The sequence below is a fragment of the Molossus molossus genome, unplaced genomic scaffold (assembly GCF_014108415.1).
Source record: "Molossus molossus isolate mMolMol1 unplaced genomic scaffold, mMolMol1.p scaffold_m16_p_9, whole genome shotgun sequence".
NCBI classification, from domain to species: domain Eukaryota; kingdom Metazoa; phylum Chordata; class Mammalia; order Chiroptera; family Molossidae; genus Molossus; species Molossus molossus.
In genome coordinates, this window is record NW_023425403.1 from 70,298,072 (window position 1) to 70,315,642 (window position 17,571).

General features: G+C 36.3%; 1 protein-coding gene across 1 annotated transcript; it reads right to left on the reverse strand.

Moving 5' to 3' along the window:
* Positions 1 to 6,440: 6,440 nt before the first annotated feature.
* LOC118622404 (coiled-coil domain-containing protein 70-like) lies at positions 6,441 to 7,184 on the reverse strand. Its single transcript, XM_036249801.1, has one exon. The coding sequence runs from the start codon at positions 7,182 to 7,184 to the stop codon at positions 6,441 to 6,443; it is 744 nt and encodes a 247-aa protein (XP_036105694.1).
* Between the last annotated feature and the right edge of the window lie 10,387 nt (positions 7,185 to 17,571).

Consider the following 17,571-nt stretch of genomic DNA (forward strand, 5'->3'; position numbering starts at 1 on the left):
AACTTTTGATAAATCTGTTTTCCTTCTAACAGGAAGGAAAGCAAACACCATGGACACAGAGTAGGTAAAATTGTTTGTGTGGTGATGTGATAATGTCAGAGTTCCTGATGTATTTCCCCAGGAGTCCATGAAGCAGGTGAGGGATGTGAGAGCTATTTAAGGTAGTAGAAACAGAAGACCTTAAAATCATGTTATACTGGGAAACAGGGAAAATGCAGGATTGCTGGACAATGCTGTGTCTCCATTTGCATTTTGGGTGATTGTATGTGATAATGCCCCATATTTTGTGTAAAGGTAAGATACTGTAGAGTCTGATGGGGCAGAGTCAGCAGTCATGCTACATGAGTTCAGATCCCATTCTGAAATAAATTGTAACACGATCTTGGAAAGAGTCAAATTTTCTTGTATTTCTGTTTCCTTATCTGTAAAATGGGGATGCTGACAGTACTTAGGTTGTATTTAAAGGTGAAGTGAGATGACATATGTAAATGTTTAGGTACTCTTAGTATATGCTGTTATCTCTGTGTTAATAATAGTGATACATCTGGCTATGTTCAGCTACTGTGAACACAAGTAAGTAAACAAGGAGTTAGACAAAGTATAGATGAGGAAGAAGCCCATAGCTACAAGAATGGGGGGTTGGACATTTCTCAGATTAGTGCACTGGAGAGTGAGTTTAAAAAGTAAAGAGCATTCCCAAGGGTATAATATGGAAAAAGAATCTATGCTGAATAAAAAGACAGGTGAGAATATGGGGCAAGGGAATGATGGTACTAAAATATGCTGATGCAGCAAGTGAGTTGAATTTCTACATGAATGGGGCAATAAGATAGAGTTGTAGAAAGTATATTCAGAAAGTGGGGCAATTCACATTTTCTAAAAAAAAAATTTATTTTGGTATCTGCCCCTAGCGGAATCGAAACCGGGACTCTCTGGTCCGCAGGCCAACGTTCCAACCACTGAGCCAAACCGGCCATGACTAAAAAAAATTTTAAATAGATTTTTAGAGGAAGAGGAAGAGAGTGGGAGAGGGAGAAAGAACATCAATGTGAGAGTGGCATATCGATCCGCTGCCTTCTGCGTGCCCTGCACCAGGGATCAAGCCTGAAACCCAGGCATATGCCCTGACCAGAAATTGAACCCACAACCTTTCAGTGCAATGCCCAACCAACTGAGCCACACAGGCCAGAGCCACGGTGTTGAATCATTGTACATGCAAATCATTAAGGTCTTACAGCAAAACAATGAAGATGTAAACTGAAGTGACATGGAAGAAACAGAAACAGTTTGGTTTTTGGAGATACAAAGATCCAAGGAGCTGTGTGGCACCTTTCTGGACGAATCTAATCTTCCGTGTTTTGAAGTCATACACAAGCATAAAAGCAAGAGTGGGGAGGAATAGTATCACGAGCCAAATCCAAAAGGTTTTAATGTCTGAACAAGAATGAATGAGAAGTCTGGATATGAAGTACCACATAGGATCGAACGTGGAATTTCATACCATGTGCTTAGTTGAAACTAAATCTTTCATAGGAGGAAACGGGGTAACGATTTCAGAGATGCAGTGAGAAATGAGGACACCTATGCTAGCTCCATCTTGCTGGTGCTTACAAGCCTTCACCTGAAAGCCACACTGAGGTTAAAGATAGAGGACGAGATGACATGGAGGGACCTGGAAAGTATTATCCTAAGTGAAACAAGTCAAACAGAGAAAGACAAGTATCATATGATCTCACCTATTTGTGGAATATAATGAACATAACAGTCTGAGGAATGGGGTAGTCCCAGAGACGTGGAAATGGGGTACAGACTGACAATCCCCAGAAGAGGGGGTGGCGGGGGAAAGATAAACCACAGAACTTATACGCATGTATGCATGAACAGTGGACATGGACAACAAAGCTGGGGACAGGGCAGGGAGGGAAGGAGAGGGGGGAATCAGTGGAGGAAAAAGGAAAAACATCTGTAACAAAAATTAATTAATAAAAAAAAAAACAGAATGGCAAAAAAAAAAAATGTTTCAGGAGAGTGGTAAATGATGTAGAATTGCTACATTTCTGAGGATGTAAAGAGCATAATGGAGTATAAATCAAAGAGAAGCAGGATGGACCTGGGAGCCTGAGACTTCTGGCATGAATGGAGCTTAGCACAAGAGTTTAGATCTGATGATCCTTAAAATAAATGATCTCTCGGGCTAAGAAGACCCTTGGAGAGTTCGTGCAACTGCTCTTGCCTGCAGTCAGGAACTGCTTGCTGGCCTGGAGGAACGCGAGCCCCTGGGAGCATTACTTACTCAGATATCCTTCAGGTGACCACCCTTCCTGGACACCATGAGGAAAGATCTAGAAATGGACAACAAAGAAACAAAGACCATACACAGTATAGCTCTTGCATTGTGAACAGCACAGTACATTAAAAACTATGTCATCATTTTAGCACATAACTTTAATAAAATTGCTATCTAATAATACATATGAAAACTTTTTTTTTAATCTTCACCCAAGGATACTGTACTGTTGTTTGTTTTTTCATTGATTTTAGAGAGAGAGGAAGGGAGAGGGAGAGTGGAAAACATTGGTGTGAGAAAGAAATGTTGATTGGCTGCCTCCTCTATGTACCTGACCGGGGATCAAACCAACAACCTGGGTATGTTCCCTGACTGGGAATCAAACCGATGACCTTTCAGTGACAGGACGATGCTCCAACCAAGCCACACCAGCCAGGGCCATATAAAAATGTTTTCTTTTTAAATTATTTTTTTCTTTATTGATTTTAGAGAGAGAGGAAATGAGAGGGAGAGAGAGATAGAAACATCGATGAGAGAAAACATCGATTGCCCACCTCCTGCATGCCCCCACTGGGGATCGGGCCCATAACCTGGGCATGTGCCCTGACCAGGAATTGAACCGGCGACCTCCTGGTGCTTGAGTCAATGCTCAATAACTGAGCCACACCGGCCAGACCATATGAAAACTATTTAATATACAGTTAAGAATACCCGGCATATTACATGGGAAAATATAATTTCAATAAAATATTTTATCAATATGAGGTTAACTAGAAATTTTAGTAGAAAATTTTGATTCATCTGTGAAAGTGAAATATCATACACATTATGATTAGTGATATCAACATAAATTGTTTTAACCCATTCCTTAATTATGTAATTTCTCACTTGCAGAATGTGGTATAAAAATCAAAATTTCTTAACATTTCTTAGCTGAGAGTTTCAATCCAAAGAGGAGACTGAAATTCTGATCAGTATGTCCTATTATTTCAGTCTAACCCAAGATGCTGCTGCTTTAACAATGATGCAATAAGGACAGCTTCCTCACGGCCAGGAGTCAGGAACAGCTCTTACCAGCAAGATGGTGATGAGACCTCAGTTCTTGTCTTCTTGATGGAAAGATTTCAGTCAAGAGACAAAGTGTAGAAAAGCAAGCAAGAATTTATTGGTTGCAGCAAAAACACACTTAGGACAGTGAAATGAGGAAGGGCATAGGAGAAGCAATAGGAGAGCCTGGGGGGGTTGCTTTGGCTTACGGGGAAGTCAGAGAAAAGGGGGCCTTGGAGACAGGTTCAGGGTTTAGCCTGGGACGAGCTGCTGCTGCCCATTGCTCCCCTGGTGGCAAGTCTTGTGGGATTTGGGCCAACCCAAGCTGCCGATGATTTAACTGTGATGCAATAATGACAGCTTTCTCCTGGAGAGGAGTCAGTAATAACCACACCCACTCCGTGGGCTGATCTTCCTGACCTCACCACCACAGCAAGAAAATAGTGTATTCCTCCTAAACACCACAGCAAGAAGTTTCCAAAGCAAAAATGCTTTTCTATGAACAATAACATATCAAAATTAATGTGTAGTCAATAGAGTGCATATCTATAAATCCTTAGAACACAAACATGGCCATTGCCCTGCCTGCAGGCTGCTTCCGCATCTCTTCAGGTTGGGATGACAATAAAGGCTTTCATTTCTTCTGTCCCACTTGGACCACAAGTCAGTTCAAAACATGTCTACAAACCTGGTCTCCAAGGCCGAATCGTTTCCTTTAAATGGAAGCTATATACAGGTGGGCAAAAGTAGGTTAACAGTTGTGAGTACACAGAGTTTATTCTTGCATTATTATTTATTAATGATTGCATTATTTTCTAAACAGCTGTAAACCTACCTTGGCCCCATCCTGTATGATCCAGGTAACAGTGATCGATAAACTCTTCATCGCACAGATGACTCTCAAGGAATAAAGTAAAAATGTTTATCTTCCTTTATATGCTGTGAAATCCTTAAAATCAGGGATACATCTCTTTTCACCTTTTATACTTAAATGTATTTTTATTGCTTAGTGGACTGTTAATTACAGGTGTACATTGACCTTTGCATGTGTGGCAGCCCCTACGGAAGGAACAATGTGTATTATTCCTTTAATTTTCTCATACTTCTGTGCCCCCAAACCATACAAGAATCAGAATGAGATATTATCACAGTTACATTTAATAAAGTTGATTAAATGTTTACTTGTATTAAGTGCTCAAAACTTACAATCATGAAAAATAAGGAGCAGTACCAGCCCTCTGGCAGTTTATAGCCTGGTGTTCTATAACTTATAAATCCATGAGTCCATGCGACTCAGTTTTTGCAGAATAGTTTTTTGTCTTTGTTTTTTTTTTTCAGAGCATTCAACTAGATCAATGATTTTCAACTGGTGTGCCAAAAGAATTTTTTTTTTTATCCTCACCTGAGGACATTTTTGCATTTATCTTTAGATAGAGCAGGAGGGAGAAAGAAAGAGAGAAACATCGATGTGAGATAGACACATCAAGTGGTTACCACCCACACAACCCCAACCGAAGCTGGGGACAAACTGCAACCGAGGTACGTGCCCTTCTTGGGAACCGAACCCGGGACTCTGGTCAGCAGGCTGACGCTCTAACCACTGAACAAAACTGGCCAGGACTGCCACAAGAATTTTTAAGACATGTAATACCTGAATATTTAGTTAGGGACACTGATCTCTTTTCCCTTAAACTGTCAAAAAAAAAAAAAAAAAAATGACAACACCTGCACTAACTGGTGTGCTCAGTGGTTAGAGCATAGACCCATGTACCAAAGTGTCTTGTGTTCGATTCCTGGTCCAGGACACATACCTGGGTTACAGGTTGGATTCTTAGCCCTAGTTTGGGGCACATGCAGGAGGCAACCAAGCAATGTGTCTCTCTCACCTCTCTCTCTCTCTCTCTCTCTCTCTCTCCTCCCCAACCTTCCATTCTCTCTAAAAATCAATGGGAAAAATATTCTCAGGTGAGGATTAACAAAAAAAAAAAAAAAGAGACAACATCCAGCACAACAATAGCCATCGGTTTTAATCAACAAAAATTACCCCTATTTTTTGATGTGCTACTGACTTTAATTACTTTATGTGTGTCATGAGATGAAAAAGGTTGAAAATCGCTGGACTAGATTAATTATCAATATTAACACTTCTGAAAACTCCATTTCTTCCTTCCCCAATTTTCACTGAACAACTGAGCCACAGATTCACAGTCCAAGCTCCGAAACTCCTTACTCTGGTTTGGAGACCTTTGTTCTCTCGCTCCCTTTTCTCTCATTAATACGTTTACTAGACAGAACAGACACCATCCCAGAAAGATAAAGGATGGGGGCAGTAACTTAAGGTAAAAATAAAGAGAAAATGAGGAAGCCTGTGAATACTCATTAAATATGTTTGTATTATCACACAGTTTTTCAATTCTTTCTATTTTATTGGCCTCATTGAGATATTGGAGTAAGCATAAGAAAGCAGAAGAGATATTCTTATACAATATAGCTTCTTTCACAACACATATGAACTAAATATGCAAAGCTTTCTATTTCACTGCATTGTTCATAATTCAAAGAACAAATTCTGAGAGATACGGCAAAGAACTTCTATGCATATACGCGTAACCAATGGACCCAGACACTAGTGTGGGGAAGGCAGGAGGTGGGTAGGAGCTGGGAGGAGGGGATCAATGGGGGATAAGAGGGGAAAGATCTGAAATTCAACAACAAAGATAAAAAACATTTTTCTCTGTGCTGTTAATTTTTTTACAACATTCATCCACTGTCCCTGAGAGTTAACACCACACTCAGTCGGTTCATTCAGCATCACATTTTGAGCAATACTTATTTTACATTCTAAAATAAAATAAATTTAACCACATAGAATTGTCAAATTTAAGTGAACCTAAAAAATTTCTTTTTTTTTTTCTTTCAGGACTTTATTTAGTTTATTTAAATGTACTGAGCACTGTACATTTCCTGGCTTTTGACTCCAAGCCCAACAATAGTATTTCATCTTCAAAAGTTTGAATTTTTTTTTCCCCCAATTCTCAATGATTTTCATGGTTGGTTGGTTTCCAATAACACTTCTCCTGCTCTATTTTCTTAAGTGTGCATTCTCTCAGCAAGCGTGCGTGTCGTCTTTTCCCTGAAGAATATTATTCCACTGCTCCAGGATCTTCGCCTCTTCCAGAAGGGCTTTCTCTTCCTCTTGAAGGGCCCCTTTTTCTTCTCGGAGAGCTTTGTTCTCCTCCCGAAGGGCCTGGTCCACCTTCCACAGCGCCTGCTCCTCCTTCTCCAGCGCTAGTCCCTCCTTCTTCAGGGCCACTTCCTCCATCTGGATGGCTCTCTCCTGGTGCTGCAGGGCCTCGATGTTCTCGTGCAGAGACTTTATTTCTTCGTCCAGGGCTTTGGCCTCATTCTGGAAGGCGATCTCCTGTTCCCAGAGAGCCTTGGTCTGAGCTTCCAGCGCTTTGTTCTGTTGCCGATAAGACCTATTTTTTGTTCTCAACACATTGATTTGTTCCTCGGGTGGTTTTTGGCTCTCGAAAATCGCTTTCTTCAACTGCCACAGGACCTGGTTTTGCTCTCTCAGGGTCAGGTTCTTCCCCCGGATTAACTGGTTGTCCATTCGGAAGGCTTTGTTTTCTCTTCGGAGCGCGTTGTTTTCTCCCCACAGGGACTTGTTTTCTCTTCTAAGAGCTCTGTTCTCATCCCGGGACACCTTATTGTCTCTCTGAAGATTTTTTCCCAGCTTCTGAGATTCGTGTTTAGGCTTATTTTGATCTTGGATGCAAGAGAAGAAAGTAGAAAACAAGCGCAAAGTCTTTCCTCCTTTAATCCACTTTGATTCAGAGGCAACCATTGTCTCTAGTGTTTTCTTCTGAGCAAACTAGATAAACTTCAAGTGTGCTGGGTTCAAGCAAGGCTGAACTAATGGCATTTGCAACAACAACAACAACAACAAAAACACACTGAATTGGTTCAGAATTTGTTCATATAGAATTGGCGGTTGTTTTGATTTGCACAAGGAATACCACAGTAGGATCTAAATAAGGTCAGGTAGGCTCACTGCAGGAGGAAATAGTGAAAATATGGAGAAAAGTCAGTGAATTAACTACTAGGTAGCTATAACAAACTAAACACAGTTAACTTAAATTCAACACATAAATTACACATTAATAATTCTTGATTACAGATTGAATATTGTTCAAGGATAATGCATTGCATTGTGTTTGGTATTAAACTACTACCAAACTATTAATCTTCTAATATATCCATTATTTATAATTAAATCACCTGTTATGTGGAACATTATCAGGTATTTAAAAAACATTTCTGGCTTTGTAAGAACTAGAAAACATTTTTAAAAGAGGTTCTATACACTGTAGTTTTGGTTTTTTTCTCCCCATATTTACTTAAACATTTAGTAACGATATAAAATATTAAAATAGACATGTTCACACTTACATTTCTGTGGCCTCTGAATCCCCTGCAGGCCTGATTTCTTTTAGGACTAGAAAACAACTAGGCAGCATTTGATGTCATCGATAGTGATGTCACAGAGTGTTGGTACTGAGGAGTGCTATGCAGAGTATTTGGCTGTTTTTCTAGTAGTGTTTTAGGGGGAAAAATGTAATTTCATTTTATTTTATGTTTTGTTGTTGGAGCCTTGCCTTTTTGTTTGTTTCTATTTTCTCTAACTACTGCTAAATGTAACCTTTTTTACAAGGTTTTAATGCTTTCTTTGGTCTCTCAGGAGTTACTTCCCTTTTAAAGTCCTTTTAGTAGTTAAAAAGTTCCCTTCATAGGCCATTGTTGCCAAGAAAACCCCTCCCAAACAATACATTGTTGTTAATTATGTGAGGATTTATAGTGCTGGGATTATATGTCAGGCACTGGAAATGTGGACAAAGTAAACATTTAAGAGGTTGCTTTATCCATAAGAAAGCTAAATGGGGATTTTGAAATATTCTTTCCTATGTTTTCCATTCTGGTTAACTGGTGACCACTGGACTCTTTCTTTCTTTTTTTTTTTTTTAAATAATTTTTCTTATTGATTTTAGAGAGGAAAGGAATGAGAGAGAGAGAGAGAGAGAGAGAGAAACATTGATTGGCCGCCTCCTGCATGCCTCCCACTGGGGATTTTGCCCACATCCTGGGCATGTGCCCTGACTGGGAATTGAATTGACCTCCTGATACATGGGTCAATGCTCAACCAGTGAGTCCAGGCACACTAGACTCTTTATAAAATTTAATTTAAAAAGTATGTTTATGTTTTATTATTTTCTCTATTATTAAATATATATTTGGTCATTGCTTCCATAGAATTATTAAAATTTATTTAAAACACTGATGTTTTGCTATTAGCTAATAACTTCTAATTATTGTATCCTTGGAGTTGACAAGTAGTAGTATACATTGTACAATCAAAGGTGAAAGTATTTTAAAATATTATAGAATTACTGCTGAATAATCAACATTAGGAAAAATTGTATGTTAAGAAAATAACACTGGAAAATGTTAATTCCAGCAACCTTGCTTAAGATAAATTTTATATTATTCAACATTTATCCACTGCTAGAATATAAAATAGTAATAATATTTATTTTTACAATGTTTAAATGTAAACTTTTGGTTTGATATTAAAACATTGTATATTATATAGATGTCACAATGTTTTATTAATTTCTACTTATTAATTTATCATTGGTTTAAAGTATGACCTTGACAATTGAATACACAATAGCATGTATAAGCCCAAACCACTCACACCTGAATAAAGATTTGCCAATTTATTTATCAAACCAAATTTTTCTTAGCAGCTGTTTACATTCTATTTGCTTAACAAAGTTGAAACAAGTATTTTTCTCACACATTCATAACTCTCTATTAAACTAAGCAAAAATAGTAAAATAAAATCTTCATGACATGAAAGCTAATGTAAAATTAAGACAATCCTTGTAAAAGCTTTTGATTTTCTTGTTTTTATCTTGATGAAAGTGAAATATCCTTTTGATCATCTTCATCTATAATTGTATTGAGAAAGTTTCATGTGACTATGCACCAGCTTCTTTTTTATACTAGTGCTTCTTCATTTTTGGTACTGCTACCATGGCTCCTAAAATTCAGAATGAGTTCCAGAAGACAGAGGACTCTGGGCATTAAGTCCCGGAATGCTGTCACTCCTGAGGTTTAAGGGCAAACTAGAAAGCAAGAAGAAAATGCATTGCCGCTGATCTATTGAAGAAATGGAATTCATAATTTAAACCTTTCCCTCAAATAAACCACACCCCAGATGGCTTCATTAGTGAATTCTTTAAAATATTCAATATATAATGTTAATATATTTCTATGAAATATTTCAGATGGTAGGAAACAATGAACAACTGTTGTTTGAGACCACATTACGACACATAGAAACCTCACCAGAAAGGGAAACTATAAAGTATCTCATAAACACAGAGGCAAAAATCCTAAACACAGGATTAACACACCAAGTTCAGTGATTCATAAAATAACATATCATCTCCAAACTGTATTTAATTATGAATGCAAGATTATGTTAACATTGAGAATTCAATTATGGTGATTTACTTTCATAAACAGAATAAAGGAAATGACTTTCATCTCTGGCCAAGACGAGAAAAGCAATTTCAGTAGATTCAGATGCATCTGATAACACAAGTCACTTTCATGATTAAAAACAAAAACAAAACAAAAGCAACAATATCACTACCACCAATGTCTTCTTTGTGTACTAGGAACAAAAAATAACTTTAGTTCAATTATGAGTATTTAAAAAATTGCAGAAACATATGAGATGATGAAACACTAATAGATTACAAATATATAAGGACGTCCACTGTCATCACTTATATTCTTTTTTGTCTTAGGGTTTCTTACTGATGCAAGCAAAGAAGTAAATTATGTAAATATTAAGGAAATAATAGGGCTTTCACTATTTGCAAATAATATTGCAAATATTTGTAATAAAATATTAAGTTACTTTAATAAAATAACACTATAGTGAACTATTGAAATATGACTTAGCAAGCTTATTTGACATAAGATCAATCTAAAAATCATCTTTACTTACATAAATTCAACTAACAAACAATTGAAAAATAAATTTTATAAATATTTATTATTTATATTGGCAGGAAAAAAATAAAACACCTAGAAATAAATATATGCAAAACCTTTATACAGAAAAGTATAAACATTATTGAAAGAAATTACAGAGATATAAATAACAGTAAGGATAGACCATGTTTGTGATTGGAAAAATGCAATATTGGGAATGTGGTCAGTGGGCTTTCTGGAAAAATAATTGCAGCAGTTTGTGTAGGCACACATAAATTGAAAAAATGATTCTAATGTTGCTATTGAAATGCCAGGAAAAGTCTTGACAATCTTGAAAAGATCAACTTTTTTTTTTTTAAATTGCAAAAATAACATATTTGATTTTATTTAGTAACATTGAGCAAGTTTTAATTCAAATGGGTGAGATATTTGATAAATTATATCACTTACGACATCTACCTTAACTGTACCATAAATAGGTAACTTAAAAAAAAGGTCAACTTTTTAAAAAGCTATAGTCAATCAAATTGTGTAGTGTTAATTCAAGGATAAGCATGTAAACCAATGGAACAAAACAGGAAGCTCAGAAACAGATGCACATACTCATGGACACTTGCTCCATGGAGCAAAACTGATGAACCTCACAAATAATAAAAATAAGTAAAATAACCTGACCTGTGTGGCTCAGTGGTTGAGCATCAATCCATGCACCAAGATGTCACTGTTTTGATTCCTGATCAGGGCACATGCCCAGGTTGTGGGCCAAATCCCCAGGGAGAGGCATGCAGGAGGCGGCCAATTGATGTTCTTTCTCATTGATGTTTCTCTCTCTCTCTCTCTCTCTCTCTCTCTCTCTCTCTCTCTCTCTCTCTCCCTTCTTCCCTCTCTAAAATCTATAAAGGGAAAAAAATAAAATAAATAAGTGAAATAATATATATGACATTATTTCATTTCAATAAAGTGCAAAATCATGCAATGATATCTGATCTTATAAATCAGAGTAGAGATTACTTTGGAGAGGTAAAGATGTGCTTATGATGAGATACTGGTAGTGTCCAATTTTTTAGTTGTAGGTGGGAATTCTATATGTTTGTTCATTTTCTGATAACTTATAAAGCCACTCACATAATTTGTACATTTTCATGTGTGCATAATTTACTAAAAAATGTGTAAAAACACAACAGGGGGAAGTGTTCTCGTGTGAATTGACATATCTTCGTGTTTGATTATTTCTATAGTAGTCTTGCCACTTAAAAGTAGTGTTATCATAAGCAAGTTAACCTTTTTCTGTCTCCATTTCATGAACAGTATAATGAGGAATATCTGATCTTTCTTATGATTTAAAAGGTAAAGAGCTTACAAATTTGTCTGGCATATAAGTATGAATCATTACCACCACCACCGTCATCATCATTTTTATTTATATTTCAATTTTCTTATAGTGAGAAGAACTTGTAGCATATCTTTACAACTGTGTCAAATGTCACTGACATTGTTTTTTTTAATTTAATTAATTTATTATTGTTACAGATGTTTCTCCTTTTTCCCCCATTGACACCCTCCCCCCATCCCAGCCCCACCCCCAGCATTGTTGTCTATGTCCATTGGTTACATTTGTATGCATGAGTTCTTTGGTCACTGACATTGTTGCTTCAGTACTTTGCTTCACAAAATTATAAGATTTTCATTATTGGCCAATAAATTATTTCAGATCTATACAGGTAAATCATAAATTTCAAGGTAGTCTTGTCTTTGGTGTCATTGAAACAAATTAAGTAGAAGAGAGGCAAGAAAGTGTCCCTTGTCTGATTATTAATAGTAACATAGAAGATGTAGATTCATTGAAAGGAAAACCATGTTGTTGTTAAAGTGATGTTTCACTTACAGTTCTGTAAGACTATAGGGTTAAGGATAAGGAATGCAACCCCAAGAAGTTTAAGGCAACAGACAGAAAATCAAGGAACTTGAAAATAAGATTTGAAGTTTCCTGACCAGGCAACAATAGCCTTTCATTTTGTTATATGTGTTTGAAAAGGTCAACACTGACTTTGGTTGCGGAGCTCAATTATTATATGTTCCAATTTAAATATCACTTGCAACCCTAAAATTCCATTATTGGCTTTAAAAAGCGATCATCAAAACCAGTAACAACCAAAACAACCATTTAATTATAACTTACATTCAAAGAACATTTCCTAAAGTTATGAAAACAAAACACAATCACCGCAGTGGTTTAAGTGAAGTGACTAATTACTTTATAGAAAATTACCTTTGTTCCTTGCAACAGCGTGCGGCTGCCTAATCTACTGCTGTAGTGAGGAGCCTCATGCCTTTGGCTTCTGGACTCCATCTGCGTCTGTCTGCATCTGCTTTCATCCTCCTCAAACTCATCTTAAAAGGAGCACAGAGAATCTGCAATTCATGTCAGGGCACCCAGCCAGATTAGAAGCTGCCAAATATCAACATCAGGTTTTGTGAGAAACATTAAGTTACTTACGCCTTCTCTCTAGCACAGCAATGATGTTGGATGAAAGGTTATGCAGTTTGAATCTCTATTGCCACCCTGCTGGAAAAAGATGATTTGGAAGTGAAAATGTGAGGTTATGATGTGATTTGCACATTTCACGGTGACCTAACCTTTTCGACTGCTATTCTTATTATGTCTGCTTATCATGTTAGAGGTTTTTTTCAATTTTTTTTTTTTTTTTTTACAGTTGTCACACTGCAGCATGGAGAGTAGAATGAGATTAACTTCATATATTACATTTTTAAAGGGTTATACACTTCTCCACACATCTTCAGTGATTCATTAGCTTGTGTGGCAAAAGCAATATGTGTGGTTTCACTTTGGTTATTTTCTTCCCAAGAAATTATTGGGGTCTGCTTTATGATAAAGAAATTTAAATTTCAAAAATAAAAGCAATGGCCCAGCCAGGGTGGCTCAGTGGTTGAATGTTGACCCACACACCAAGAGGTCAGTGGCTCAATTCTCAGTCAGGGCACTTGCCCAGCTAGTGGGCCCAATACCCAATGGGGGCCATGCAAGGAGGCAGACAGTTGATGTTCTCTCTTATCGATGTTTCTGTCTCTCTCTCCCTCTCCCTTCCTCTCTCTAAAATCAGTAAAGACAAAAAAAAGTGAAAGCAATGAGAAACTTCAATGGCCAGACATTGAATGAGACATTTAATCCATATTTTCAGTATTAATTTCTCTCATCAGTAATTGTAACAATAGTATATCCCCATAGATATACTATTGAGGTTTAAACAAATTAATATATGTAATATAATAAGACTGTATTGTTATTAATGTATACTTTGAATTCCAAGTAAAAAATAGGTATTGTTAATAACCAAAGCAGAAATATTTTAAATGTTTATATTTTGTGGCTTGAAAATTTGTTTTCCCATACATCAGTTCATTTGACTGCTATGGCAACTTTATAGAGGTAATGATAATATAAAATTTTAAATTTAAATCTAAGCATCTACTTATTTATAAAAGCTAAGAGCAAAATATTGTTATGACTTCTTCAGAGTCATGTAGGAGTGCACAACTTTTTTCTTCCTCCCTTCTAGGTTTTTTGGCTGGTCGGATAATTAAATTGACATAAGACAGATTAACAGAAGAAAAACAAATTTGATTTTACATTTACGGGAGCCTGTTAACAACCTGAGATAAAGAAGTGACCAAATCAGGCACATTTTATACCCCTTCCAGTGGTTCTCAACCTGTGGGTCATGACCCTTTTGGGGGTCGAATGACCCTTTCACAGGGGTTGCCTAAGACATAACAGTAGCAAAATTACAGTTATGGAGCAGCAACAAAAATAATTTTATGGTTGGGGGTCACCTCAACATGAGAAACTGTTAAAGGGTCACAGCATTAGGAAGGTTGAGAACCACTGCAGGCTTAGACAAAGAAACCATAAACTGAGAATGGACAACACAAGGAAGTTTGGGTTTAGGGCAATAAATTGGCGAGGAAGTAACAGATTTCTTAATACAGACTTTTTGTCCCTAAATTCTCTATTTCTGGTGATAAGGATCCCTTTGTCTTCCTGGTAAGAGAGGATACCTTTCACATGGGAGATTGATTTTCTGTTTTAAAGGGAACAAAAGAAGGTCAAAGTGTTTTATTCTGTTGTTTGTTTGTTTTTTCCCTTGTTTACTTTCATAGTTTTATTTTTAAATTAAATTTATTAAGGTGACCTTGTTTAATGAAATTATATAGCTCTCAAGGGTACAATACCATGATATACCGTCTTTGCATTGCATAGTGTGTTTACCACCCAAAGTCAAATTTCCTCCTCTCACCATATATTGGACTCCCTTTGCCCTTTACTGCCCACCCGTCCCCATTGCCCTCAGGTGACCACTATACTGTTGTCTGCATCTATGAGTTTTTGTTTATTTCTGTGTCGTGTGTGTCCATTTGTTTTTAGTTTTATATCCCACATATGAGTGAAATCATATAGTTCTTGACTTTTTTCCCTCTGACTTATTTCATTTAGCATAATATTCTCAAAATCTATTCATGTCATTGCAAATGACAGTATTTCATCTTTTCTAATGGCTGAGTAGTATTCCATTCTATGTTCCCCGTGGCCAAGACATGGAAACAACTAAAGTGTTCTTCAATAGTTGATCGGATAAAGAAGGTATGGTACATATACAGAGTGTTCTTATTACACCACTCTTTCTTAAGTAACTTTAATTCAAACTCATGATATGCCAAAATGACATATTTTTGTGTGGCATATTCTACTCCTTCCAGTCACTTGGTTACTATGAAAATGCAGAACTTTAGGATTTTGGATACGAATCTATGATTGTTCTATGCTGTGTGTTTTCACAGACCAAATGGATACCAGAATCTTAAAGTTCTTGGGAAAATATTTTAACCCTGGACTGAGTGGAGCATGCTTTTTTCCAGCTTGGCTCATAGATATAATTAGTTGATAACTCCAAAAATACTTCATCATTATATATTTGAGAATACACATGATTTTAAGGATGGCCCAGAAAAGAGAGAGTGACGCAGTTGCAGATGAAATAAAGTCAGAGGACAGATATGCAGACATGCTGTAAACAAGTGGCCTAGGGAATACATAAATAAATGCAATAATAATAAAAACTTTATTTTATCTTTGAGTGTAAGCAATAAATTAACACTAGAGAAATATGAATGAGAAAGTTGGTTTAAAAGCTTTATCATTCAGGATATATCTTAGGTCCTTAATTGTGTAAGTGTGAATTACGAGTATCTGTTTCCCTTTTCTTTACATACTCTGACAAACACAGTAGTCATGCCTCATTTACTTATCTTTTAAAGAAATTTTCTGAATAATTACAGGGAGCAACACTATGGAAAACTTTCATAATTTAATCAGCTTTCTTTAAAAATATGTACTTAAGAAAGAGATCCTAAAATATTACTAACAAGTCAAATATCAATATTAATGTACCTCATTATTTTATTAGTCACAGACCACAAATCTTATGGCCAACAGGATTAGAATATCTGAGGTTATAGAATGGGTCTCTCAAAGTCTCAATCAAAAGGCAGAAGAAACATAAAGAATTCTGAGATAAAATACTGCAAACATTTCACCATAATGTTTCTAAACGATTTCTATCCCACAAAATAATATGATTAAAGAGGCATAAACATAGGTTTATTATTCTATCTTGTCCAGGTTTCTTGTCTCCACTGATATTTCATAATGGGCAACTATACCAATTGTTTCTGCATTCTGCTTTTAAAGAATTCGATTTTCATATTTACATTTCAATGAAGCAGTAGCCCAAAAGCTAGATGCACACAATAACTATTCTTCTAAAGAAATTGAATTTAAATAATAATTCAATTTAATAATAATTTTAATAATAAAGGCAATTAATTATGCAAATGTACAGCTATTCTCACCATTTAGCCTTGATGAGTTCCAGCAGAGAATAGAAGTTGTGTATTTTTTCCTCTTTCCTTCAATACCCTCTGAGAATATTTACTTAAGCTAAACTACTCAATGAAAATGATACACCTTTAAAAATAAGTATGCTGGAACACATATTGTATGGGAAGGAGTTTAACATACTTAAGAAAACAGCATTGATATTAAGGGTTGAAGAAATGTAGGTATAATTTTAACAATAGTAGAATAGTTTATAACTCATAGTAGTAATAAGAAACTGCCTTTTTATAGCACCTACCATAGCTGGAAGGGAATTTAGAGATAATTGAATCTTACATCTTCACTTTAGATAAACATGCTGATGTGGAGAAAAGACTAGGCTTCGTGCCTCAGGCCATATCACTGCTTAGCAACAGAGCCAAGGTATTTGACAGGGAGACCAGACCACTTTTTTTGTATGTCAGCTGACTTATACTGAATGATAAAATTGTTTTATTTCTTTTTAAATAGTGAAAATTCTAGAAGCTTTTATTTTTGTGATTTAAAGAGACATTTTTCTGATTCCTAGTTTTACATGAGCCTAAAGAAGAAAATCCTTCCATGATTTGCCTACTAGGCAACCCCTGGATCCATTTCTCCATGTGCTGGGGTCATGAGTACTTGCTTGTGTTTGTAAGATTCCTGTAAAAGTCTTGAGCTATAACTTTCACATTCTTAAATTTGTGTGAGAGACGCAGAAAAGATACACGGGTAGCAGTTTTGAGCAGACCTGCGCTTGAGAATGATAGCTAGAGGAGATAAGCGAAAAAGAGAATGGAGGCAGTTGACTTTCCCTTTATGATGAAAAAAGCTCTTTCAGGAACTCAGATTCATTTAACAAACATATTGAATTTAGATTAAAAACACACAGGATATTCTTAAAGTGAATCGGGGTGATCTCTGCATTTGAGTTAAGAGCAATGATTTGAGGGTGTCAGGTAAAGCATGAAGCTGAGCAGTAACTAAGTGCACCCTGAAAAAAACACGTAAAGGATGCGTATGGTGCATAATTAGTGCTGAGCACATATTCTCAGAAGGCGATAACATCTGTAGTGATGCTTGCAGGCTAACACAAGGGAAAAGAGGCATTTGTGGTAGGACTTGAATAAATAGGTAGGAGGTTAACTAATACAATTTGACAGAATAAATACATAAACAAAGCAGTACCAGGAAAATCAGGAAGGCAGAAAAGAATAGTAGGTCGTTTGATAAG